The 26,860-nt window shown below is 45.1% G+C and overlaps 2 protein-coding genes across 2 annotated transcripts; one reads left to right on the forward strand and one right to left on the reverse strand.

The window, feature by feature from the left end:
* Window positions 1–231: 231 nt before the first annotated feature.
* On the reverse strand, window positions 232–11,590 carry TYW3 (tRNA-yW synthesizing protein 3 homolog). Its single transcript, XM_082227317.1, has 6 exons — window positions 11,322–11,590; window positions 9,483–9,563; window positions 4,365–4,463; window positions 2,995–3,066; window positions 1,154–1,287; window positions 232–936 (listed from the first exon to the last, which is right to left on the reverse strand). The coding sequence occupies exons 1-6, from the start codon at window positions 11,508–11,510 to the stop codon at window positions 711–713; spliced, it is 801 nt and encodes a 266-aa protein (XP_082083443.1). The 5' UTR covers window positions 11,511–11,590; the 3' UTR covers window positions 232–710.
* Window positions 11,591–12,721: 1,131 nt separating this feature from the next.
* Window positions 12,722–26,798, forward strand: CRYZ (crystallin zeta). The gene is made up of 9 exons (XM_082227309.1): window positions 12,722–12,885; window positions 17,178–17,294; window positions 18,003–18,155; window positions 18,734–18,897; window positions 20,159–20,210; window positions 21,310–21,459; window positions 24,867–24,968; window positions 25,055–25,150; window positions 26,233–26,798. Exons 2-9 carry the CDS (start codon window positions 17,184–17,186, stop codon window positions 26,395–26,397), a joined length of 993 nt encoding a protein of 330 aa, XP_082083435.1. The 5' UTR covers window positions 12,722–12,885; window positions 17,178–17,183; the 3' UTR covers window positions 26,398–26,798.
* The last annotated feature ends 62 nt before the right edge of the window (window positions 26,799–26,860 follow it).

The raw sequence follows: 26,860 nt of genomic DNA on the forward strand, positions 1-26,860 counted from the left end.
CAGATGCTTCAGAAAAGATCAAGGGTCATGTTGGAGGAGAAGTTCCATTGCAAAAGCAAAACTCCTTGTACAAATGAGTCTTTATTATGTGAACCCCACTAAAAGATGAAGAAAAATGTGATTTCCGACTAGAAATATCACTGCCTAATTCTTTTATAATCTGATTTTGTTTACTCGTCTGGAGTAGGAAGGAGTGAAAAGTTTACAAATGACTGACACGGCAAAGATTAATGCTTGTGACAATCATTTATTTCAGTAGCATAATCAAGGATGAATTTGTTTCACACTTATTTTCGTCTCGCAAACATTTGAAATTATCTCTACTAAGTGAAGAAGATAAATATATTTAACAACAGAACTTTTAGATTGGGTTTTCAAAACTGGAATAGCAAATACAGAGCACAACTATGGTGGTAGTTTGGAATTAGGTAGTTTGGAATATTGCATATTTTGTGTAAAACAATATTGCTTGAAGAACAAGTTTTACCTCCGGTATTAAAAATGCCATTTCCCCATGTTCATTGACATTTTGTGGCATTCCATTACTTTGCTGGTAACTTAATATCCATAGTAATCTATGTTAAGAAAATGCTACTTTATAGAGCACAGTAATCTATCGGCTAAGCTCTCACAAAGAGCAAAACAAACTAAACATTATACAAACATAATGTGGGTATATATCTACTTCACACAATTATCTGTAGCATATTTTAGTGAAAAACACCAAGACTGTTTTCTGTCTCATCTTCACTTTCTAAGCCTCTGTTTTTCCCAGGAGAAGTACATTCACCATCCTTTTCAGTTCCTTTAGACTTTATTTTTCTTCTGTAGGAGTCCATGGTATTGTTCTCTTCTTTGTTCTCTTCTTTCTCCTCGAGAGGTGAGCTAATGGAATGGTCTCTGCTTTCCAAAGCAAGCTGGAGAGAGCTGTAAAACCTTTAAAAAATAAAATAAAATAAAGGCATATGGACTTGGGTTTCTTCAAGGTCTGCTAGACATTTATGTATTTAACTTGCTGAGTCCAAATAAGTTAATTTTAGCTTTCTATCTGCTAGCTTACCACTTGCATCTTATCTACATCTTCTTCCTTTTCCTGCTACCAATATTTTAACTGCTAGGATTGGTATAAACTAGAGACTTATTGTTAACAAACCTGTCAATTCTCTTCCAATTCTCTTCCATCTTCTGATTAGCAACTTGAACCACAAAGTCAACGTATTCTTCACTGACCATCAGTTTTCCTTTGCTGCTTAGGGGAACTTCTAAGCAGTGAGTGCTTCGGACAGCCTGCAAGTGAGACGAAAACAGAAAACCTAGTGTCATGGGCTCAGGCACTGAGCCACAGGGGAAGGAGGAGATGGAGAGCGAAGGGGAACAATCTGAGGGGAGTTCAGGAGGGTATGCCAGTGATCAGAGAGATTCCATGAGTCTCTCCAGCGAATCAGAGGATTCCCAGAAAGGGGCCCCCAAAGGCAGGGCAAGGGGGGCCAGTGGGGAGTCTCCAAGCGGCAGCTGGAAATCAGGGGTAGCTTCCCCACCAGAGCATAGCGGGGGGGAAGAATCCCAAGGGTTAAAACAAGAGCCTCCTGCAGAAGGAGAGAGTGAGGCTGGACTGACCACGCCTCCGTCAGAGAGTGGGGGGGCGGAGGGAAGAGCAGGTCCGGCCAGCCTTCCTGAAGGAGAAAGCAGTGGGGGGAGCAGTGTAGCCGTTAGGAGGAAAGTAGGCAGCTGGGCGCGCGCGCCAAGTTCAAATGTGGAGGCGCGCGGGCCAGCAGAAAACCCAGATTGGGAGCCAGGTCCTAAAGCCCGCCGGAAGGGTGGGGAGGAGTCAGAAGAATCCGCCTCCGAAGAGAGTAGAAAGGAGGTAACCCCAGAGGGCAGGAGGACCCGGAGGAGAAAGGAGCAAAAGGAGGAGAGGGAAAGGTGGAGCAAAGCTCGGCTCTTGAACTGGTGTATGGGCGGGGAGGAGTCAGACGGAGCTTCGCCGGTCTAAGGACTCAGACGTAGCACTGCACGCCATGGATGTCAAACCAACAATGAACCACAATAAAGACTTTTGTTTATAAAGAGCAACTGGCGTTGGTCCTCTGTGAGCTAGGACCTGAGGCAGCGCTGACACCTAGATTTCACCATCATTTACTGAACTGAAGGCAGCAGCTACCCCCACCAGGGAGGCAAATTCATTAAAGAAAAGTAATAATTTTATCATTGGATTTTGGGAACGAGATGGCAAAAGGGAGGCACTGCATATTTCCACCACAAAGTACATTCACATAGCTTGATGAAAAGTAGCATGTGGTCATATATGTGGCAACTACGATGTAATGACTTTTAGGGCTGTGGCTGCTCTCAAGGTCTGACGAAGAGCATTTGGGGGCACCTCCAGATGGGTTGAAGCTGATTCAAGAATATATATATATATATATATATATATATATATATATCTGAAACCTGCCTTACCACTCTGGTTCTGCTTTATTCTCTTCAGCATTATTGTTAGAACCACAGCATTCTACTGGGTACTGGACTCAAAGCTGTATTCATGCCTGTCATATCAGTGCCTCAGAAATACATCCCTGCCATCGCAGAACCTGAGAAGGCTGCACACCGTATTTTTCACTCTATAAGACACACTTTCCCCCTCCTGAAAAGTAAGGGGAAATGTGTGTGCGTCTTATGGAGCGAATGCAGCCTGCGCAGCTATTGCTGAAGCTAAAACAGCAAGAGGGATTGCTGCGCAAGCGATCCCTCTTGCTGTTCTGGCTTCTGGGATAGCCACGCGAAGCCTCTTCAGGGCAGCAGGAGCGTTCCTCCCGCTGCCCTGGCTTCTGGGATTCGAATTTTTTTTCTTCTTGTTTTCCTCCTCCAAAAACTAGGTGCGTCTTATGGTCTGGTGCGTCTTATAGAGAGAAAAATACGGTAAATAGTACCCATATGGAAGCAGTACTCCGGCTGTGCCTGCCCCCCCCCCCGCTATTGGAACACATAACATACCATCATAATTTTTCCTTTTCGGCCAACAGTTATGCCAGAGTTCCGGAACCCGGCTTCTATAGCCACTTTGTGCTGTAAAAGGCAAGAGGGAAACAGCCATCATCAACCACACCCTTCAACTATGGCCTCGGAGAGATGGACAACAATGAAACAAAGTGCACTGTCAAGGATTTGTTTCCAGTCTAAATGTTTTCAGAAAGAGGGATGGTTATTTCATAAAAGCTGAATTATAAACGGTTGTTTCTGCTTTGAAATACCCCTGAGCTTTAGATAAAACAGCATGCTGTAAATTGTATTGCAACTCTAAAATGTTCATGATTTGAATTCAATAGGGGCGTGCTTGATGTCAGTGAAGAAATGTGTTGTGAATCGGAAAGCTTAAAAGCCGTATGTTACAGGCAATTCGGGGGTGAGGAAGCTCAGACTCAGAAGCCAAATCCAGCCCCCTGGAGCCATCTGAGGCTACACCTCATTCACATTTGTTGCTCCACCCACTTTTCTTTCTGGCCCACCCTCCACTTTCCTACAGCCCCCAGAAGGTTGCTCACAAAGGAATATGGCCCCGCTTCTGCTCTCAGTGCATGAGAGAGCTTGCCAAACCATTTCCAAAGGCTACTTTTGGGGAAAAACATCCAAATTTAAATACAGCTTGTAATATGGCACAGACCAATGTTTCTCAAACGTGGGTCTCCAGCTGTTGTTGGACTACAGCTCCCACCATCCTTAGCTTAGAGGATTAGTGGTCAGGGATGATGGGAGTTATAGTCCAACAACAGCTGGGGACCCAAGTTTGAGAAACGCTGGACGGATGAAGAGTTGCCATTTAGGAAAAAAACAGCAACACCAAGTCTTCTCTAGTAGGCACTTCTCCAAATTGTGGCCATATTACATAATACTCAGCATGGCCAAAAAGTTAGGAAAAGCCAAAGATAGCATTTTTTTCATTTATTTTTTGCTGATGTGAACCAAAGAAGTAGAAAGAAGCTTCCAATAGCTCCTGGAAGATGCATGGTCACAGTCTTAATTATCACAAGTTTAGCCCCAAAAGGGTGCTGGCTATCACACGAAACCATGTCTACAATGAAAGCTGCCAGCCAAACAGGACAGGCAATGTTTCTGAAATTCTCATTCCAACATCAGTGGGATCTTTGCCGTTGATTTTAACCAAACCATAATTTCACTTGTGAGCATCACATCTGCAGAAATAATAAAAATCCCATTTCGCTCCCATCATCGTATTTCCATAGTCCTAGTTATTAAACGCAGAATGCTTTGGGGAATGCTTGTAGGTGTGAGAACTTAGTTAAGAGCCAACTGTTTCTTATGTAGCAAGTATGGAATTTAAGTACAACAGCAATACTTCACTTTACCAGAAGTTGTGCATCTTGAAGGTCTTGACACTGCACATGAAGCACAAATGGTTCAAATTTGAATATGGCATCATCTGTCGCTTTCTGTAAGGCTGTAAGCTGGAAGATCCACAGTACAGTATGTTACTATCAGTGCTGCATCTGTGAGCCATAAAAAAATAGCTAGCCTATTTAGCATCTCAAAAACACTGCACAGCAGAAGCTGATTCAGCCTGCTAATTAAAAATAAATTTCTACAACTCGTACTACTTTACATACTCTGCTTGGTTTATTCCCTTCAGCATAATGGATTCAGCTACATATTCTACTGGGATTTGACTTCCCAAAGATACAGGTGATATCATTTTAGAGCTCTGGAGGCAGCGTTGTGTAGCTGTGACTGTCCACAATGTACACACTCATTCGTAAAGTCTCACCAAAAGCCTCCAAAGAATCTGGTTTTTTAAAAATACTCAATCTAGCAGCAAGGTTAAAGCACTGCTTCGAGAGATGTGTAAATTTTGGGAGGGGGCACATATTCGATAATCAAATTGTGAAACTTTTTTTTTTTTTAAAGGAAGACTTTTTTCTGCACATGTAACCTTTTAAATAGGGAGGGAGAAGAGACCATTATACAACTACTTTTTCCTCTCAGCAGTGCCTTCATTCAGGAATATTATCTCTCCACTTTGGAAAGAGATTGACCAGCACAGAAGCAGACTGAAATCTAGTCTAGTAAATGTCACTATTCTATGCTAGATAAAAGCAGCAGCTCCAGCTAGAGTATAATTTCCCTTCAGTGAGGAATTTTTACCATAGCAGAATTTGTACAGTTGCTAAATTACCATTGTCGGATCATGGCTGGTGCCAAGCATGTGAAAGTTTGTACTCTACAGAAGTTCTTGCCAGCACAGATCAAAGTTTCTCTATTTTTCTGCCCATCCAAAATAAATAATCTGGCCTGAATTTAAGTAATGCTTTTAGCTATAGTTATGAGCCAAGAGTAGTGATTAATCTGTAGTAGGGCACACTAATTCAAACGCTATTGCAAAGTGAAAGGAAAGAATGCATCAATTAAAATAACTACAAATCAAAACAAATCCAACTATTGTCGGTAGGATGTATGTACAGTGGTACCTCAGGTTACATACGCTTCAGGTTACATACACTTCAGGTTACAGACTCTGCTAACCCAGAAATAGTGCTTCAGGTTAAGAACTTTGCTTCAGGATGAGAACAGAAATCGTGCTCCGGCGGCGTGGCAGCAGCAGGAGGCCCCATTAGCTAAAGTGGTGCTTCAGGTTAAGAAGTACGGACCTCCGGAACGAATTAAGTACTTAACCCGAGGTACCACTGTATTAGTTTTTTCTTTAAAATATCATTAGAAATCTTCATATAACATCTGATTTTCTCCCAACCTTTCTACAGGTTTGCAGGTCTCTAATGAAGCTATAGATTCAAGTTAGGCACATAAAATTTCTCTACATAGAAAGGTTACACCTCCAATACCAATTGGTCATATTCAATAATTAATTAAAACTGCTTTTGCCCACTCATTAGCAGAAAAGGTTCCCTGTGCGGCTTGCTAAGGCAGTCCTTAGTGTGGGGTGGGGAAGAAACCAGTTCATACAACAATCAGCTGGGATAGAATGGCTGTCACCAAGTGACAGCTCTGAGGAAGAGCCAAAGGCAGCTTGTCTCTCAGCAGTGATGATTGATGACAACCCTTCTTCTTTTCTCCCCCTCCCTTCTGCTACCTGATGGAATGTCTGCTGCTAGGAGACCACATGGTTGCTAGGACACACAACTTCATTTTCTTTAACACCTTAAGCTCGCCTGGGCTCTTTGACCATATTGCATGGCATATAGATTCAGCACTTCTTCTTCATGCTCTTTCGACTATGGGCTAGAGATCTAAAAATAAGAGCCGGGTTCTTTAACTACCAGCCCCTGAAATTCTATACCAGTGTTTCCCAACCACTGTTCCGCGGCACACTAGTGTGCCACGAGATGTTGCCTGGTGTGCCGTGGGAAAAATTAAAAAATTTGAAAGATTTTTTTTTTAAAGTCAAATTTCCGATTGGGGCGCCGTCACTAGATGACCCCTGGGGTTCCCTCCCTTCCTCCCGCTCTGCGCCTCCCTCCTCCTCCTCCTCCTCCTCCGGGGAGGCCCTTCCTGGCTCTCGGCCAAGGCTTGGCGGCTGCCACTCACTCACTCGCTCGCCCACCCGTCCCTCCATCCCTGCACCCGGCCTCTCCCCCTCCATCCCCGGTGCGGGGGCTGCCGGGATCCATAGTCCCCCTCGCCCTCGGGCTCCGCGCCCGCGCGGGGTGCGCAAACTACGTTTCCCAGCGTTGCCTGGCGGGCCGGGCGTTTTGTTTGAAGCGCTCTTCTCCCGGCCATTGAATGAGCGCAGCGGGGGCGGCCGGGCGGGCAGGGGCTCTTCCGCGCAGACCCCGCGCAGCCTGCCTGTGCCCCCGCGGAGATCGGGCGGCAGGATGGAGCCCGGCGATCCCCGCGGAGGCGGAGCGGCGGAGGCGGAGGCTGCCCCCCAGGTAGGGCTGCATCGGGGTTTTTTTTATTTTTGCAATGCTGCATCCACACCGGAGGGGACGCATCGGACCACGGGGAGACCCCTTGGCGGGCGTGCAAGGCAATGCATGCGTGCAGGCGTTGCATGGAGTGCAGTGCAATGCAATGGCAACGTGGCGCCCTGCAATGCATGCATGCAACTTCCACCGGCGCTCCGGACTTGGCAGGTGAGGGGGGTCCCCAGTGGGCGGCAGAGAGAGCCGGGAGGGCGAAGGGGAGCCGGGGGGGAGCAGCGCTGCTCCCCGAGCCGAGCCCGGGGGAAAACTTCGGCGTTGTTGCGCCGGGTGTTGGAAGCGGAGGCTGGCGGGGGCCCCTCACCTGCAAAACCTGGTCGCCTCTCATATATTTCGTGCATTGCATTCATCGCCCGCTTTCTCCTCCAAGGAGCTCCCGGGGGCGCGCGTGGTTCTCCCCGTGTTATCCTCGCAGCAACAGCCCTGCGAGGTGGGCCAGGCGAGTGGCCCAAGGGAGCACCCAGGGATTGTCCTGGCCAGGTGGGGTGATTTGAACCCTGCTCTCTGCCCGGTCTTCGTCCTCATTTAGCCCCCACATGTGCATGACTGTGCATGACTGAGGTTTTCCCCCCTCGTCTTGGCTATGGTGTGAGTCTGTGCTGTTAATTAATGGGGTTCTGCCTTCGGAGAAGATGAGCCAGCCCTCAAGGAGGTGATTATGTAATTTGCTAGCAATTCATGTCCCTCCCGGCGTGACGCTGCGCGCTGACGTCACGGGGCTGTAATGGTGGTGTGCCTCGAGATTTTTTTCATGAAACAAGTGTGCCTTTGCCCAAAAAAGGTTGGGAAACACTGTTCTATACTAACCTCTTGAGGTAAAAACAAGGGGTTGTATACTATGGTTGTACAAGTGGAAGGCAAAGCATGCAACTCTATCAGAAGAGAAAGGCTGCCGAGAAATCCTCGCCAGAGGGTTGGGGGAGACTCCTGGATCAAGATTCTTTCGCCCTCCTCGCACTGCAGTTGTATGTGATACAGCCCCTAGTGTTCAGGAGATGCTCCCGAACTCTAGCAAGAGTTTCCAGGGAGCCACAGGGGATAGAATAAAGATCAGTTGTATGAACTTCCTCCACTCAGCCAATCACTGGAAATGATAAGCTTAAGTAAGGTCAGCTGGCCTATGCTCTTAAATACGTACTCCATTCAAAATACCCTAATGATGAAGGTGCTAGTGTATTTGAAAATTTACTTTAATTACAGACTCTCAAACATATTTTTCTATATTCCCTCTCCCCCCACCCCCAATTTTCACAGGTAAGTCTGACAGAGCAGTTACAGTTAAAATTATTTATCCTCTATCCCAGGAAATGGAAGCACACAAAATACAATTTAATCATCATCCTAAGTCATAAATCCAAAAAAGGATATAGGCAGGTATGGAAAGAGGAAACCCTAGGTGTACCTAGAGATAAAAGAAAAAGGAATTTGCCACAGTAGTAGCATCACTAGATAAAAAAACCAGCTTCAATGGACAAATACATTTTAAAACACAGCTTTTGGGTATCAGAGCTGCTATGGTACATACTTCAAAGAAAGCACTGGCTGTTTTTCCTCTACACATGCTTACAGTTTCTTTGGCTAAATCTATGGAGACTTACAAATCACGTTTCTTCAAAATATGGTTCTGAAATATGCATTGTGATTGAAGGATATTGTTACCGTATAGCTTCTAGATCACTAATTTCCTGCAAAAGGCTCAACTTTAATATTAAAATACTGAAAGTAATTTCCTATGTACACTCCCGCCTTTCTTCCACAAAAGCCAACTGCCAAATTCCCAGTGGGTGTAGGATCAGGCTCTCAATCAATAAATATGAAAGCATAACTTCTGGAACTGTAATTATATACTGCTGAGGTTGAAACAAGTCCTTTTTCAGATCTCAGAAATACCCATTTTTCATTAAACTATAATAATAATAGAGAGTTTTGGCATGTGGTGTTTTGAGAAAGGGGCGTCAGGGAAATATTTTCACGTATTTAGTTACTGGAACTACAGTCTTCCCTCCACAGATTCAATCAGATCTACAAGTGTGGAATGCTGTATCTTCTGATGTAGAAGAACTAGCCTCCTGGAAATCCTGCATCAGACAGGTAGCAATTATAATATTTGTGTGATAGCATTAAGGCTATCACACAAAGATTATAACTGTTACAAGCAGAAATACAGCAGCAATGGAATCAAATGTCTTGCCTTCTTTAAAAACTTGGTAGTCCACTTTTTTAAACAAGTGAAATACAGCCTATATTACATGCAACTAATATTCATAGATGTTAAAGATCTCTCATACTTTCACTGTAACAGTTCTATTAGCCAAATATGAGAAATCTAACATATCATTCTACAACAACGGCATTTTATTTCTGTGCTAACATCTTGCATCAGCTACCCTAAGTCTGCCCTCACCTGGTAGATATTGGAAACTGCTACAATTTCCAGATCTCAAATCTCAAAATTATTGACTGTATGCAAATAGCACAAACAAGGATTTTCTAAGCATGCATAAAGAATTCACCCTGGAACAGTTCTCTTACCACGTTTTCGATTGTGCATATTTGATGGGTCACCATGAGCCAGGTGCAATTCTGCTTCTGTATCTCAAAGCCGGTGGTAGCCTAGCGGGAAGGCGAAATCGTTTCACAAATCTCTGGATATATAGAAACCAACGCAGAACACTTCCCACAACAAATTTCACACCGCAGGTGAGTGGGAGGAAAAAAGGCCAGACAGAAAAGCACAGCGTGGTGGAACAAATGTGTCAAAGTGAGAGTATGAGATGTTTCAGCGGAAGGAGAGGGAAGGAGACAAGAGAAATAACCAAGAAACAATCTTTTTTGGAACCTGCCACATTGGGCTTAGGTTACACTTGTGCACCAACTGTGCCAGCTCCAGGAGACGCCTGATCTGGCCATGGTGGTACATGTCTTAATTATACCCCATTTGGATTATTGCAACATGCTCTATGTGGGGATGCCTGCGGAAAGTGTCTTAAGATGCTGCAGCCAGCTTTCTAACTGGAGCCAGTTACAGGGAGTATAACTGGTTACGCTTGTTTCCAGAAACACCTCAAAGCACTAGTTATGACTTATGACTTGTGTCTAGGATAACTGAAGGATCAGATCTCTCTATATGAGCCTGCCTGGGCTTTGAGATCTTCTAGGGAAACTTCTGTTTTGGTCCCACCACCCTGACAGGCACATTGGGCAGGTCACAAGAAAGAGCCTTTCTAGTGGCTCCTCCCAGATTATGGAACACCCTTCCAAGGGAGGCTAGCCTGGCAGCCTCTCTCCTTTCCTTTCCTTTCCGCATCAGGCAAAGCCTTTGGCCACTAAGGGGCTCTTGTGGAAAAGACTTCTGAGGGTGGGTTTGCACACATTTATTTCCATCCCCTGCTTTTTTCTTTTAAATGGTTTTCAGCGCTGTTTCAACAAAATTACTCCCCCCCCCTCCAAATCCCTATTTATGCTGACTGTGGGTTGTTAAACTGTTTTCCTTTTAATTCTGTGAATTACCTTGGGTCTTGAGTAAGGCACGAGGTGTGTGTGTGTGTGTGTGTGTGTGTGTGTGTGTGTTCAATCCCCACTTAAACTTCTGTGAGCTGAACTGAAAATGCACAATAAGTTTGGAAAAGGGAGATTTTTTTCCCCATAGGGAGATACAGTAATGCAATTTGAGGAGATGCTGAATCCCAACGTCTAGCGGCTGTGAGTGGGGTGGGGATCGGTAGAAATGGCTGCACCCCTGAATTCCTATTGCTGAAGGTTACCCAGTAGCAAGTCGCACTAAGCAAGGATTTCCAGAAGAGCAGCCACCTTCGTCTCTGACAACAAAAGCATCCCAGAATTTTGCGGCGCCTTAAGAGGACTAATAAATGTCTTATTACGTTTTCGAGAACCTGCAGTCTGAGGAAGTCGATTTAACGGCACAATGGTTTTAATCTGTTTTAGTATTTTAACCTCTCGTATGTTTTAGTGTGTCAAATTCCACCCCATCCCCGCCACGATTTTACGGTTTTATCTTTTCATACACCGCTTTGAGTGTAGTGGTGGGGTTTTCTTTCTAAATAAAGCGGTGTACAAATTTTATGAAATGCATTAGGCTTTAAGAAGCCCGACAGGCTCTGCGCGTTATTTTAAATCCTAAAAATTAAGATTCGCACAGGAGCGTGCGGAACTAAGGTTTTACTTATGAATAAAACCCGGGGGGGGGGGTTTCCCGAAACCTGCACAAAACTCCAGAGGACGCAGGAGACACCCTGAGCCATTTGGGCCGGAGAAAAAAGCTGCTGGGTTTCCGGGTTCCCCGCGTTGGTGGCGGTGGCAGTATCGCCCCAGCCCAGCGCCTTTCTCCAAGGGATCCTTAGCCGCGCTCACCTCGGCGCGGGGAGGAAGGGGCGGCTGCTCCAGCACAACCACGCGCCCCGAGCACGAGCTGGTGGTGCAGAAGCTGTCGCGCCCATTGAGAAGCCGCACGATCCCCGCAATAGGCTCGTCCACGCTGCCCTTCCGGCTCCCGTCCGCGCGCGACAGCCGCTGCTCCTTCCAGCGCTTGAAATCAGCCATCGGCGCCGGCTCTCCTCCATCCCCGCCCGCCCACTTTACCGCTCTATGGGCGCCGCCATCTTAGTCCGACGGCGGCCCGCTTGGGACAAACTTGCGGCCCGTGCGCATCTTCCCGGCGCGGCCAGAGCGAGTCTGTAACTTGAGTTCAACCGGGTTAACTTGAGACTGCGGTCCAAGCGCACCCATTGGGCTTGTTGCTGCGAGAAAGAACGGTTAGGACCCCGCTCCAAGTCTACATAGGATTGCAGCCGCGCGCTTTTATCCTGCGCGTTTTCCTCGGCAGGCTCGCCTGCGTTTCAGCCGGCTTTATTGCGCCCCTGGAAGCGTGCAGGACTCGAGAATGCAGCGGTGCAACCCCGATCCACCCCACGGAGTTCCAACTGGCTCCCAAGCGTCTGCGAAGGGTTGCTGCACTATTGCATTACAGTATTAGCCTCTCGGATTAGGCTGTGGATCGAGAGTAAGGAGGAGGAGATGTAGTCTATGTACGTGTTTGTGCCTTAGCTGCCTAGACTCAGAGGCATCTAGTCTGCTGCTGTTGGGAGACAGAATAAACCTTTCATTGGATCTAATAAGGGCGCCAGTGTTTATGTGCGGAGCCGGAGGAGTTTTGTCCTGGGCGACATTCCGGGAAATAGGCAGGTGCCAGGGGATCCAGAACCCGAAGGAAAGAAGCAAGACAGTGCAAGCACATGCATATGTACTGTACTCGCAAGCAAGTCCCCAGTTGGGCTCACTCACAGGCAAGAAGTCACCGGATTGAAGCTTAACGAGGATTTAAAATCTCCATTGGTCGTAGTGGCGCCTACCTCTGAGTAAACAGCACAGGACCAGGGCTGCAAAACGCTATGCATACTTACTTAGGGTCCTTATTATTGTTACTGCGTATTTCTTCATACCGCGCCTTTTTTCCTGCTGGAACTCAAGACGGCTCGCAGATAAAAATAAGAACTGCTGAAAACACGGGGGTGGGGAAACAACTGAGCATAGTTTTAATATATAGTTTTAATTGTACCAATTACAGCTTTTGAAATGATTTTTATATTGTTATACTGTATTAAAACCGCACCTATAAGTTTTAATTCTCTCTATTAAGAGAGTTGCTAAGCGAGCAGGCGACGCTGAGGATAGACACATCTTCCACTGCGCGCGCCGCCCTGGCAGAACCTTCGCCGGAGCAAAGGTTGCGAAGGTTCCGCCACGGCGGCGCTTGCGCACTCGAACTTACGGGACTCCGAAAAGATGGCTTCTCTTGCGTGAACCCGGAAGGAGCTCATTGCGCAGGCGTGTCGAAGATAAGTAGGCGAACCGAGGCTGTGATTTAAGCGAAGCTCGTTTGGCTAGGCGCGCAAACACGTCGTTCTACAGCAAGAGGGTGAGTGACGTAAAATTGGGTTCCCCTCCCTCCCCCCCCCCACAGTTGGCAAGGAGGGCTTTTAGGGCGTAGCGGGCTGCGTTGCGGAGATAGGATCTAGGTCTGTCTTCCCTGCTGGGCTTTCTGCTTGCAATGGTTTCCAGGCTGGGTGACTCTTGACAGTCCCTTGCAGCACCTTAAAGTTTAACTAGCACACATTGCATTTCATTTCATTGCATATGTGTGTGTGTAGTTGAAAGATTGATTTTGTCAGGGGACTGATTTGTAAATCCGGGGACTGTCCCCGGGAAACAGGGACATCTCGTAACCTAGAACAGGATTGGAGGTTGCATTGCAAATACCAAACGCTCCTCTCTGCAAACAATGTGTCTTAACTAGCTGACCAATGCTAGGGTGTCAGTGTGGTCATCGCAACTGGTTTTTTGGGGGTGTGTGTGTGTCTAAAGCCACCCTTAATAATGTAAAAGCAAAGGAAATGCACAAAAGTACAGATTAGTGTGTTATTTAGGGCGGCTGCTCACAAAAAGGCAAGGTGTTTTGATAGCACAGACCTTGTGGCATTAGTTAGCCACATGTGTTTGCAGGGGAGCAGTGGCGTAGCGTGGGGGGTGCCAGGGGTGCCGGCCGCACCGGGCGCAACATTGGGGCGCGCGCGTTTGGCCGGCCCTTCGCAAGACAAAAGTCCATAGGGAAATCTCCGGGACAGCGGGGAAGCGCAGCGCGTCTTCCCCACTGTCCTCGGACCTCCTCCGAAGCCTGGCGGTGGGGCAGAGAGACCTCCTCCCACCGCCAGCCTTCGGAAGGCTGCTCCGAAGCCTGGCGGTGGGGCGGAGAGACCTTCTCCCCGCACCAGCCTTCGGATGGCTGTCCTGAAGACTTGTGGTGGGAGCAGTGGCATAGCGTGGGGGGTGCAGGGGGGGCCTGCCGCACCTGGCGCAACATCTGGGGGGGCGCGGAAGAGACTCGAGTGCTAAAATCCATGGGTTAGGGGGCGCAAATTACTTGCCTTGCCCCGGGTGCTGAGAACCCACGCTACACCACTGCAGGGGAGTTGGGCTCTTTATTAACTCATTATCTCTTACTTTTTAAAAAAAAACAAAAATAAATGTAGAGCAACCTTGAAAGTAAAGTTACAAGTTATTTTTATTCTGAAGCATGTGACCAGTTGTGTTTTCTAAAATAAGAATCTGGCAAAGTTACCCATTCACACTGAGGTTCAGGAGAAACCTGAATCTGTTCATTCTCCTGATAATTGAGAGTTACAATGTTTCTAACTTAGCTACAACTTGTTGAAGCTATTGAATTTATTTTAGAAAAGACACATATTTAGTATTGTTTGGCATTTACAAACAGCTTCAGAATAGTTGCTTGAAAGTGCCAATTTGATGACAAGTCCAGAAAGTGATGTTTAAAAGAAGAGGTCTTAAAGACTGCTCTCATGTATGGGGAAGAGAGAAAACTGGTGACTTCTGTACATCTGAAGTAGTGTACCATAGTTGCTGAGTAGAAATGTGAGACATTTTTGGTATGTGGTAGGGGCAGTTGGGAATATATTTCTTTTCTCATTGCCATCATTTCAAGCTGATTTGTTTCTCTCCCTTTTTGGCTTGTTTTTCCCCACCACTACGATGACCTTTGTTATGTCTACAGCAGTAAAAGTTAAACATTATTCTCATCTAAATTCTACTGGTTTAGAAGGATACAAAGGTTAATGCTGGTTGCAGTTGAAATGCAGATATTATCATGGATAGATGCACCTATGGTAGCAAATGGGTATACCTTAACATCTTACAAGTGAAAACTGTGTGTGTGTGTGTGTGTGTGTGTGTGTGTGTGTGTGTAAGGAAGTAAAACACCTATTTTTTATATGAAGGCCCACTGTCTGGAGTGTTTGGACGACCATTACAGTATTGCATTTCATTGTAGCCATTTAAAAGTCAAATATTGACACTGAATTTTAAGCAGATACCTGCATCTTTAGATACTTCTCTACAGTTTTGGATTCCTTAAGTACAGTACCTGGTTGTTACGATCAGTGGCAGTGAAATTACATTTCATGGGTTGCTGGCTCGCAATGTTGACAGGGCACAGTTAACCTTATAAAAATAATTTGATCCTCACCCAAGCCCCTTTTACTGGCATTTCAGTTCATATGTAGTTGGGCTGTCTACTTGAAAGGGTGCTCAGGTGGCCTTGAGACCTCTTGCATCAGGTTCTAAAACAGGGATACTAGCAAGGATGGCAATAGAAGGCAGCTTATTAGCTTTCATAAGGCGTTTTCTGTGCCCAGAGATTTTTGATCAAGTTTCTAGAACCTTCTGTCTTTCCCCACTCTTTTTTCCCATGGGTGACTTTACAATTTACAGCCTAAACAAGATATTGTTGATTTAGGCCAGAGTGCAGAGTTTGAATTAATGTCAGTAGTTACTCAATCTTGGAATTCCATGGATAATTTTAAATAGTTTGGGAGCCCTTCATTTCCCCCCCCCCCAACAGATGGTTCCAAGGGCCAGAATTTAAGATCTGTATGGCTGCTTCCTAAATGCAGGTGAACTTGCTCTCAGGGTTCTGATTTCATGCTTATCAATCAGTTGTTTGAGGCTGACGCCAAGCCTTTTCAAAGCAGAAGCAGGTTAGGCAGAAGAAAGCAGCCAGCACAGGTATTAAAATCAGTGCTCAAAATTCCCCAGGAGCCAGGTATGTTTTACAACTGGTGCAGGTCCAGTTGTGGCCATTTGGAAATCTTTGAGTGCCACATTGGCAACTAACATCCAGCTGGCTGGCCCCTCCAGCTTTCTTAAGCAGGTAAGCAGAAGGGCATTTACATCCCACTTTTTTCTCCAAGGAGTACATGGTTCCACCCTACTTCAGTTAATCCCCACAATGACCCTTTGAGGTAGGTTAGAGGCTGTAATTGGCCCAATGTCACCCAGTGAGTTTCATGACTTGAGTTGGGATTTGAACCCTGATCTCCGAGGCCCTAGTTTGACACTCTAACCGCTATGCCACACTGGCTTCCTAGAGTACTTCTATTGGGCAGCTATATAAATCAAGTAGGTAAATAAATATAGGGATAGCAAAATGTCACTTGAAATATTTTCATGGAAACTTGAATTTTGTTTTAGTTCTGATTGTTTGTTTGTTTTTTGATGTTTTAATGTGTTGTAAACAGTTTTGAGATTTTTCCTTTAAACTATAAAGCAGTATAGAAATGAAATGATGGTGATGATGATAATGATAATAATTAATAAACCCCGTTGCAAAAAAAAAAGTGTTTAGACATTCCGCTGTGGCGACTTTAACCTAGGTTTAATGTACCATTTGGCAATTAGCTTCTATACCTGAGTTTCTAATACTGGTTAAAATGGCTGTGAGAGAGAATGAGCCACTTCTATAGAATCCTAAAAGTTGGAAGGAATCTCAAAGGTCATCCAGCTCAACCCCTTGCCAGTGCAGGAGCTCCCTGCCAAAACATCCCATGTGTAAAAACCTAGTGGAAGGAGATGCTCTGTTCTCATAAGATGTCCATGTGAAGCCTGCAAGCAGGACCCAAATGATACAGTGGTACCTCTGGATGCCAACGGGATCCGTTCCGGACCCCCGTTCGCATCTTGAGTAGAACGTAACATGTGACTGCGCGGGTCTCGTTTCGCCTCTTCCACGCATGCACATGACGTCATTTTGAGCATCTGCGCATGCACCAGTAGCGAAACCCGGAAGTAATGTGCCCGAAAATACTTAACTTGAAGCTACTTCAACCTGATGTATGACTGTATAGGATTTTCCACACCTATGATTCCTATGATTTCCATTATTTGGATTTCAAACTCTTCTCCAGGCATAAAGTCTTTATAAAAATGCGGATTAGGTTAAAAAATTTTTTGAAGCTAGTGTAACTCCAGTTGTAAGGTCTTCTGAAGATGTGTCAAAAGATATCCTTTCCAAGCTGGTTTGTGTGTGTATGTGCAAACTTCTGCATATTTGACAGTGCAGTCCTGTATTTGTCCACTAAGATGTAAATAAATGGGGCTTACTCCCAGGTAAGAGGATACAGGATTGCGATCGGATTCATTTGTTACCCAAAGTGAAACTATTAGTTCTCCTTTGCAGGTGAATTTTATAAGTCGAAAAGCCTCAAATTGGCAGCACATTGTTAGAACAGAGTGAAATGCATGGTGAACCTTCCGATTTAAATTTCACCTGAAGAGCAAGTAATTTGATCCTTTCTCTTTGAAGTGGAAAAGAAGGTGGAGGTTAAGATAGTACAGTCTTTTATCTCTGTGATTTTTCAGGTTGCCATGGCAGCCGGGAGAAATGTGATGAGAGCTGTCAAAGTGTTTGAATTTGGTGGACCTGAAGTGCTTAAGCTGCAAGCAGATATTCCCTTGCCAGTTCCAGTAGAGAACCAGGTAAAAACAAAGACCTTGAACTGGATATATAAATACTGTACACCCTGAAATTAGCATTATTGTTATTTAACAGTTATTGGAAACTTTTCTGCTTCAGTCAGCATGCAGAATGAATTTGCAAACAGAGTAAAAATCCCATAGAACACAGCCCTGGAGGGTAATCCTGACATCTGTACCTGCTATTGCTTGCCAGACCAACTGCATAAGTACTACTATAACTTTTGTGCTTACCTTTGACTCTGTTTTATAAAAGATTCTGCAAAAGCTCTATAGGGAATGAACATTGGTTTGCCTGTTACTGGGGGGAAATGGGGGGGGTGTTCTTAATGCTTAATAAGAGAGCCAGTATGGTGTAGTGGTGTAGAGTGGTAGACTAGACTCGTAATCTGGGGAACCGGGTTCGCGTCTCCGCTCTTCCACATGCAGCTGCTGGGTGACCTTGGGCCAGTCACACTTCTCTGAAGTCTCTCAGCCCCACTCACCTCACAGAGTGTTTGTTGTGGGGGAGGAAGGGAAAGGAGAATGTTAGCCGCTTTGAGACTCCTTCGGGTAGTGATAAAGCGGTATATCAAATCCCAACTCTTCTTAATAAGTATTTATGCTGCTTGTATTTTGAACATATTTGACATTCACCAAAAACAACTTGGCATGAAAATGAAGGTACCAGATTTCTTTCAGTTGTTCAACAAATATCCCTTTCTTCTGCAGGTTCTCATTAAAGTCCATGCATGTGGCATTAATCCAGTGGAGACTTATATTCGTTCTGGGACTTATGCTAGAAAACCATCTTTACCTTTCACACCTGGTTCAGATGTGGCTGGGGTAGTACAAGGTGTTGGGGAACATGTAACTACTTTCAAGGTATCCCATTTTTAAATATGTTGCTCATTTGCTATCTTTTATACAATATCATTCCGGTCTTGGTTACTAAACTGGGTCTCTTCATAGTTCCTGTGTCTTGGATATGATTCATGTCATCCCTATACATCTGAATTTCTGCCTTCCTTTCTACAGATTTAAATGCAAACCTTTGTTTGTTAACACACTTTGGCCTACATTCTTTGCCAGATAGTCTTTGGTACTTCACTTACTCCAGACTCAAGTACACCCTGATTTCAAAGTGTTGGATTTTAAGCTAGTTGTTAATTCTGCTTCCTCTAATGCAGAGTTTCCCAAACTTGGGCCTCCGTCTGCTTTTGGACTACAACTCCCATTATCCCTAGCTAGCAGGACCAGTGGTGAGGGATGATGGGAATTGTAATCCAAAAACAGTTGGAAACAATTAGTACAGATTAGATCTGTTGTCTTCTTGTCATGGGTATTTCACCTATATAATTGGGTTTTATTTAACTCTTCTGGAAATGCCTTCATTTTTACACAGGATACAGAAAACACTTTGGCACAACGCTTCACCTTGTGCATTTGTTTTGTCCTACCAGAAAGGAGACAGGGTTTTTACCCTTGGTACCATTTCTGGCGGTTATGCCGAATATACCATTTCATCAGTTGACACAGTCTTTTCCTTGTCTGATAAACTGGACTTCAAGCAAGGTGCTGCAATTGGAATTCCATATTTTACAGCTTACCATGCTCTCTTTCAAAAGTAAGGCAATGACATCCTAAAATTGCTTTTGAGCAATAAAAATGCAGTAACTTTGGGCCTTTCTGCCTTTTCCTTGAGGCTTTTCTGTGTCACATGTTCAGTCAGACTAATTTTTCATGTTCTTTAATGCAGCAAATTTGTTGGCACTTACACACACACACACACACACACACACACACACTTTTGTTTTGAGCCTGAGAAAAAGGGAGTACTTGTGCAACAGAGTGACAGTATTTAAAATCCAGTGTGGTGTAGTGGTTAGAGCAGGCTCCCACAAACTTGGCCCACCAGATGTTTTGGGACTGCAACTCCCATCATCCCTAGCTAACAGGACCAGTGGTCAGGGATGATGGGAATTGTAGTCCCAAAACATCTGGAGGGCTGAGTTTGGGGATGCCTGGGTTAGAGTGTTGATCTAGGACAGGCATAGGCAAACTCCAGCCCTCCAGATGTTTGGGACTACAGTTCCCATCATCCCTGACCACTGGTCCTGTTAACTAGGGATTAGGGGAATTGTAGTCCCCTGGTGGATCTGGAGGATCGGAGTTTGCCTATGCCCGATCTGGGAGATCAGGGGTCAAACCCCTATGCTGCCATGAAGCTTACTGGATAACCTTGGGCCACTCACTGCCTCTCAGTCTAACCTACTTCATAGGTTAGTTGTGGGGAATTACATGAGGAGGGGGAGATCCATTTAAACCACCTTGTGCTCCATGGAGAAAAAGGTGGGATACAAATGCGTTGATTGATTGATCAATGCCTAGGCAAAGTCTGCTTGTGGCTTCAACGCAAGCTTGTTCTGATGGCAGTGTTTTTAACAGGGAGTTATGAAGTTAGTTGGCTGTTTTGCAGCAATGCAGTGGTACTCCAGAGCCTATGTTGGGTTGCTTTTTTTTTAATGTGCCACTGTATTTTCTGCTCATCACTGACAGGATTATTTTGTGGTTACAGCTGCACTGTAACTATTTAATATAAAGGTACATTGACAGTCAACATAAACACTGTTGTTTCCTAACACAGATTCAGAAGAAGTGCATTCTGGGGCTCTTCCCAATTTGAAATTCATTGAATATTGGCTAATTTAGTTTTTTAACTCCTCGCCACAGCTACACTGTTGGCTACACAGCAAGGTACACCCTTGTTTTTCATCCTTCGTTAGCCACTTCGAGCAACTCCTTGTTGGTTATAATTTATTGTATAAATACAATCCAGACAGTTGTATTGAAAATGATTTGTGTGTTTCCCTCCCACCCCCCACCAGAGGATCTGCTAAAGCAGCAGAAACCGTGCTAGTCCATGGAGCAAGTGGAGGGGTAAGTATCATGAAAACTCACCTTATGCTTAAAAGGGGCTTTAGCATGGTAAAGTACAATGGCATGCCACCCCAGTGGGCTGGATCTTTCATCCATATGCATTTCTGAACTTCCATCTCCTCTGCAGCCCACTCGCACTTCCCCAGGTTCTGCCCCAGAGGGTTGGAGTCACTTTGGGAGAGGAGAGAAAGGGAGGTCCCGTTGCGTGAGCAGAACTCCACTTGCCCCCCAACACATGGGGTGAGGTGGGGCTGATGCAGGGCACAGTTTGGGGGCAGGGCTTGCATCTACAACCCAGCTGCGTTTCTTCATACCACTTCAATTGCATGGAGGAAAATGCTGGAATAAGGGTTTGTGTGGAATTCAAATCTGGTCCTGCTTAGGCTTTTAATCCTGAAGTCCTGGAAGTATTTTTTTTTTTTTTAAGTGTCAAACCTCTGTACATTGCCTCTTTTGGTCATGAGAGACATGGCAGAATCCAGTACAGTTGTACCTTGGAAGTTGAACGGTATCCATTCCAGAAGTCCGTTCGACTTCCAAAACGTTTGAAAACCAAAGCGCGGCTTCTGGTTGGCTGCAGGTACGACCGTACTGGCCAAGATTGCTGTTCTTTCTGTTTTATGAAGTGCCTTTTATTGTTTTCTTTTAAAGCAATAACCCTTAGAAAAGTACTTCCTGTTCAAAATTTGACACTTGCTTCCAAAGTATGGCTTGAAATGATGTTAGTGAGAAGTCCCTTGCAATTGCTGCCTTTGAAATGTGAAGACTGGGTGGTTGTGTTATAGTGGTAATTGAGCTGATATATTTTACTGTCTCTATAAAAGAGAAACAGAAGTGTGTACTGCTGGTTGGCTTAATTATTAATTTCCCTGATTTTATTTCAGGGAAGTCATGCTAAGAGAAGCCACATACTGGTTTTGTGTAGGAGATCAAGTCATGCTATAGCAGACTGTTACTACAAGTTATTAAGGGTCACCTGTAGCTCTGTTGCAATTGAAATTTCCTCCTTCGAAACGATTGTTGTCAATAATTGTATAAAGAAAGTACTATGTTAAACTTACAACACTCTCCCCCCTCCCCCACTCTTTTAAAAACCTAGGTTGGAATAGCAGCATGTCAGATTGCAAGAGCTTATGGCCTGAAGGTCTTTGGCACAGCTGGAACTGAGGAAGGGATAAAACTAGTTTTGCAAAACGGAGCCCATGAGGCATTTAATCACAAGAAGAAGGATTATCTCACTCAGATTAAGGTAATTTAGAACACAGACTGCAAAGTGGTAATTGGAATACTAGTTAAGATAGAGGGCAGTATTCTGCTAATGAGTCATGTTAGTGCAAGGATTTCTGCTTGCATAATCTGCTTTCCCCCAACCACATCTCCTCCCCAGATCTGCTCCAGAAGATTGGGGGAATGGCTAGATTTAGGGGTGTGAGAGGAAGAGAAGAACATTCTGTTGGAATGTTCGCCTTAGTAACACGTTGAGTTCCGCTTAGAGCTCCATTATGTTCCTAATTGAGCATTTTAACACCACATGCACCCTTTACTGGGTATACAAATGGGTACCCAATCAACCTTGTTTATTAGAGAAATTGTGAGGGTTTTTAGTCAGGTGTGGCTGCAACTGAATCAGCAGCCTTTGTTAGTCTGACCAACGGCAGGAGTCCAGAGTGTTTTTCTCTTTGCTTGTGTGGTTCCAGGGCATTGTTCCTGGTATCATAGAATCATAGAATCATAGAATCATAGAGTTGGAAGAGACCACAAGGGCCATCGAGTCCAACCCCCTGCCAAGCAGGAAACACCATCAGAGCACTCCTGACATATGGTTGTCAAGCCTCTGCTTAAAGACCTCCAAAGAAGGAGACTCCACCACACTCCTTGGCAGCAAATTCCACTGTCGAACAGCTCTTACTGTCAGGAAGTTCTTCCTAATGTTTAGGTGGAATCTTCTTTCTTGTAGTTTGGATCCATTGCTCCGTGCCCGCTTCTCTGGAGCAGCAGAAAACAACCTTTCTCCCTCCTCTATGTGACATCCTTTTATATATTTGAACATGGCTATCATATCACCCCTTAACCTCCTCTTCTCCAGGCTAAACATGCCCAGCTCCCTTAGCCGTTCCTCATAAGGCATCGTTTCCAGGCCTTTGACCATTTTGGTTACCCTCCTCTGGACACGTTCCAGTCTGTCAGTGTCCTTCTTGAATTGTGGTGCCCAGAACTGGACACAGTACTCCAGGTGTGGTCTGACCAGAGCAGAATACAGTGGCACTATTACTTCCCTTGATCTAGATGCTATACTCCTATTGATGCAGCCCAGAATTGCATTGGCTTTTTTAGCTGCCGCGTCACACTGTTGGCTCATGTCAAGTTTGTGGTCAACCAAGACTCCTACATCCTTTTCACATGTACTGCTCTCAAGCCAGGTGTCACCCATCTTGTATTTGTGCCTCTCATTTTTTTTTGCCCAAGTGCAATACTTTACATTTCTCCCTGTTAAAATTCATCTTGTTTGTTTTTGCCCAGTTCTCTAATCTGTCAAGGTCGTTTTGAAGTGTGATCCTGTCCTCTGGGGTGTTAGCCACCCCTCCCAGTTTGGTGTCATCTGCAAATTTGATCAGGATGCCCTTGAGTCCATCATCCAAGTCGTTGATAAAGATGTTGAATAAGACCGGGCCCAAGACAGAACCCTGTGGCACCCCACTAGTCACTCTTCTCCAGGATGAAGAGGAACCATTGATGAGCACCCTTTGGGTTCGGTCAGTCAGCCAGTTACAGATCCACTGAGTGGTAGCATAGTCAAGACCGCATTTTACCAGCTTCTTTACAAGAATATCATGGGGCACCTTGTCAAATGCCTTGCTGAAATCAAGGTAGGCTACATCCACTGCGTTCCCTTCATCTACCAGGCTTGTAATTCTGTCAAAAAACGAGATCAGGTTAGTCTGACATGACTTATTTTTCAGAAATCCATGCTGACTATTGGTGATCACAGCATTCCTTTCTAGGTGCTCACAGACTGTTTGCTTAATGATCTGCTCCAGAATCTTCCCTGCTATTGATGTGAGACTGACTGGGCGGTAATTATTTGGGTCCTCTCTTTTCCCCTTTTTGAAAATAGGGACAACATTTGCCCTCCTCCAGTCTGCCGGGACTTCGCCTGTTCTCCAGGAATTCTCAAAGATGACTGCCAGTGGTTCTGAGATTACATCTGCCAGTTCTTTTAATACTCTTGGATGCAGTTCATCTGGCCCTGGAGACTTGAATACATCTAAACTAGCCAAATATTCTTGTATTATCTCCTTAGTTATTCTGGGCTGTGTTTGCTTTGCTGAATCATTTGCTCCAAATTCTTCAGGTCGGGCATTGTTTTCTTTATCGGAGAAGACTGAGGCAAAGAAGGCATTGAGGAGTTCAGCCCTTTCTGTGTCCCCTGTTTGCATTTCACCATCTTCTCCTCTGAGTGACCCCACTGTTTCTTTGTTCTTCCTTTCCCGAAGAGGCGACGAGGAGAATGAGGCCGGGCAAAGGCTGTCGCTGCAGCAAAAGCTGCTGAACACGCCCCCTCAGCGGCACCTGGTTGGGTGGCCACCGAGGGGGCGTGAGCGCCAGCCAGGTGAGCTGAAGGCAGGGGGCTATGCCCCCTGCTAGGCGGAGCTCGGGCTCCCGACCACAACCCCTCCCCTCTCTTTCAGGGAGGAGAGTCTTTGCTACGAACATACCCATAAAAGCCTTTTTTGTTGCTTTTAACCTCTCTAGCAAGCCTGAGTTCATTCTGTGCTTTAGCTTTTCTGACTTTGTGTCTACACGTGCTGGCTATTTGTTTGAATTCCTCTTTGGTGGTTTCCCCCCTTTTCCATTTTTTGTACACATCCTTTTTTAATCTTAATTCAGTTAAAAGTTCTTTAGATAGCCACCTTGGCTTCTTTAGGCACCTTCCATGTTTCCGTCTCATTGGTATTGCCTGACGTTGTGCTTTTACTACCTCCCTCTTAACAAACTCCCAGCCATCATGAACTCCCTTTCCTTTTAGTATTGCTGTCCATGGGATCTCACCCAGCACTTCCCTAAGTTTTATGAATTCGGCTTTCTTAAAGTCAAGAAATTGAGTCCTAGTATGCTTGGCTGCTCCTTTCCTGGTATGGAGGAGGGAAACAAGCTTCTTGCAGCTGCTCCTTCTCTAGCTGATAGATGTAGCCAGGTTGTTCTGCTCTGGACTCTTGCTTTTTAGAATGGTGGTATTCTATCAGTATTGCCGCATTGCCTGCCATATTACCTGCCTGCCAGTTAAAAATCATAATCTCTGCTCTCAGTTGTGCCATCATGTGAAATGCAGCAGAGGAGACAGTGCCTTTTCAGTGGTGGCCCACTCTTTTTAAAGTCTCCCAACAGTGCCCGAAAACCTTTGTTTATTTCAGTCTGCTTTTAATATTTGACTGTAGTCCTTCATTTGCTGTTCTCTGCTCTTAGTTTGGTTCACCGTTTATGGCCCATAATGTGTGTCTTTGTCTTGTTGTATAGTGCCTGTGAGCTGCTTTGTGTGCATCATTATTTATTTATTTATTTTACAAAAAAAGCAGGATATGAATAATAACTTGAGAACCACAAAATCAGCTAGGCTTCCATGTATCTTTGATACTGAACAGGTGATTTCTTATGCAGGAAGCTGCTGGTGTGCACGGCATAGATGTGGTAATAGAGATGCTGGCAAATGTCAACCTTGCCCATGACTTGCAACTGCTGTCAAGTGGAGGCCGAGTGATGGTAAGGTTGCACCCCCACGAATGAGAATCTTAATGCTTAGAATTAAGCTGTCAGCATCTCATTCTCTCCACCACTTTGTGTGACAGATTGTGGGCAGCCGTGGTCCCATTGAGATAAACCCCAGAGACACTATGTGGAAAGAATCAAGCATCAGAGGAATTTCTTTATTCTCTGCATCTAAGGTAAAAAAAAATCATCATCATGCAGTATATGTACATAATTCACTTAGAGGAGTCAGCGTGCCTTTTCTGTAACACAGCCTGGATCAGATGCTTGGCTTCAAAACATGGGAAGTTCTGGAAAGCTCCTTTAATCTCTTCCTATACTTTTCTTCGTCCCTGCAGGCACACACACTCCTTTAATCATTTCACAGTCTGGGGAACTTTACATAAGCTCTCGGGAGTCAGGTGCTATCTGTTGAGAAGCTTTGGATTGGCCAGTGAAACTATATTCTGCAATAGCATTAATCTTTCAGGAGCTGGTCTTGCCTCTTCGGGCTTCATATGTCCTGCAGCTTTTTTCCTCCATGCATTTAGAGAGAAACAATTATCTTAAAAACCTCTGTTGCTTGGGTTGAGAGTAGTACAGTTGTACCTTGGATCTCGAACGCCTTGTTACTCGGACGTTTTGGTTCCTGAATGCTGCAAATCCAGAAGTGAGTGTTCTGGTTTGCGAACGTTCTTTGGAACCCAAATGTCCAATGGGGCTTCCAATTGGCTGTAGGAGCTTCCTGCAGCCAATCAGAAGCCATGCTTTGGTTTCCGAAGGGTTTGGAAGTCGAACGGACTTCGGAACGGATTCCGTTCGACTTCCAAGGTACAAGCAAAAATATTCTTGCACAGTGGATAATTCCTGCCTCCTCCTTCTCCACTGTAGCCTGCTGTGTCCCATGGAAAGTCACTGTTGGCAGCGTGGTATTGGGGGAGGGGTGTGTGTGTGGGGGGGTGATTGACTACAGGCATCCATTGATTTCCCAGCTCTCGCTACACATGTGTCATAACCGCCACCGCCACATCCAAGCTTTTCCCCAGCCCTTAGGGACAACTTTCCACGGGGCTTACAGGTAGGGGTTGGGAAATCTCTGCTGCAAAAACTAATTTGTGGAGCCAAGCCTACATTCTTTCTCTACACACACACACACACACACACACACACACACACACACACAACCGGTACAATGTAGAATAATGAATTTGACTGCTGGAGGGCATAGAAGTATTTTCCTTTCGTGCTCAATTTTAAAAATGTTTTCTTCTCCATTTAGGATGAGCTGCGTGAATGTGCAGCATCAGTTCTGGCTGGTGTAGAAGCTGGCTGGCTGAAACCAGCAGTAGGCCCTGAATATGCATTGGAGAAGGTGGCAGAGGCTCATAAAGACATAATACACAGCCCAGGTGCCTTGGGGAAGATGGTGCTTCTCATGTGTTAAATTGTGCCTCCACACCAATCGTATAATCGCTGCTCACAATTGTTAATGTAGCACGTTCTGAATTCTCCTCAAAATGTGGTTCAGGTATAAGATACAATAAGCACTAATATTTGAATATCAGGTTTAAAAAAGATGACATGCTTTTTATTTCTGACTTAGACACTCTGCTGTTTGGGGGTGGGTTTTTTTTCTTGCAGGTCTTTGTAAAAGGTGTTTGTTTTGCACCCAAATGGTATTGCTATATTGCGGACTACCATTTCCACACGTGAACGTGCTAAACGTGCTTTCGGGCCTACATAAGAAAGTATTAGAAACCCACTGTTTTGTTTATAATTTGCTAACTACAGAATTACGTTTCAGAATCCCTCTTTTTTCAAAATAAAGAATACGAGGAAGACAGACCCAACGGTTCCTTTGCTTTTCGTCTTTGGGTAACAATGCCCATACTTAAGCTATGTTACCA

This window comes from Podarcis vaucheri (assembly GCF_965113315.1).
Source record: "Podarcis vaucheri genome assembly, chromosome: 6".
In the NCBI taxonomy this organism is placed as follows: Eukaryota; Metazoa; Chordata; class Lepidosauria; order Squamata; family Lacertidae; genus Podarcis; species Podarcis vaucheri.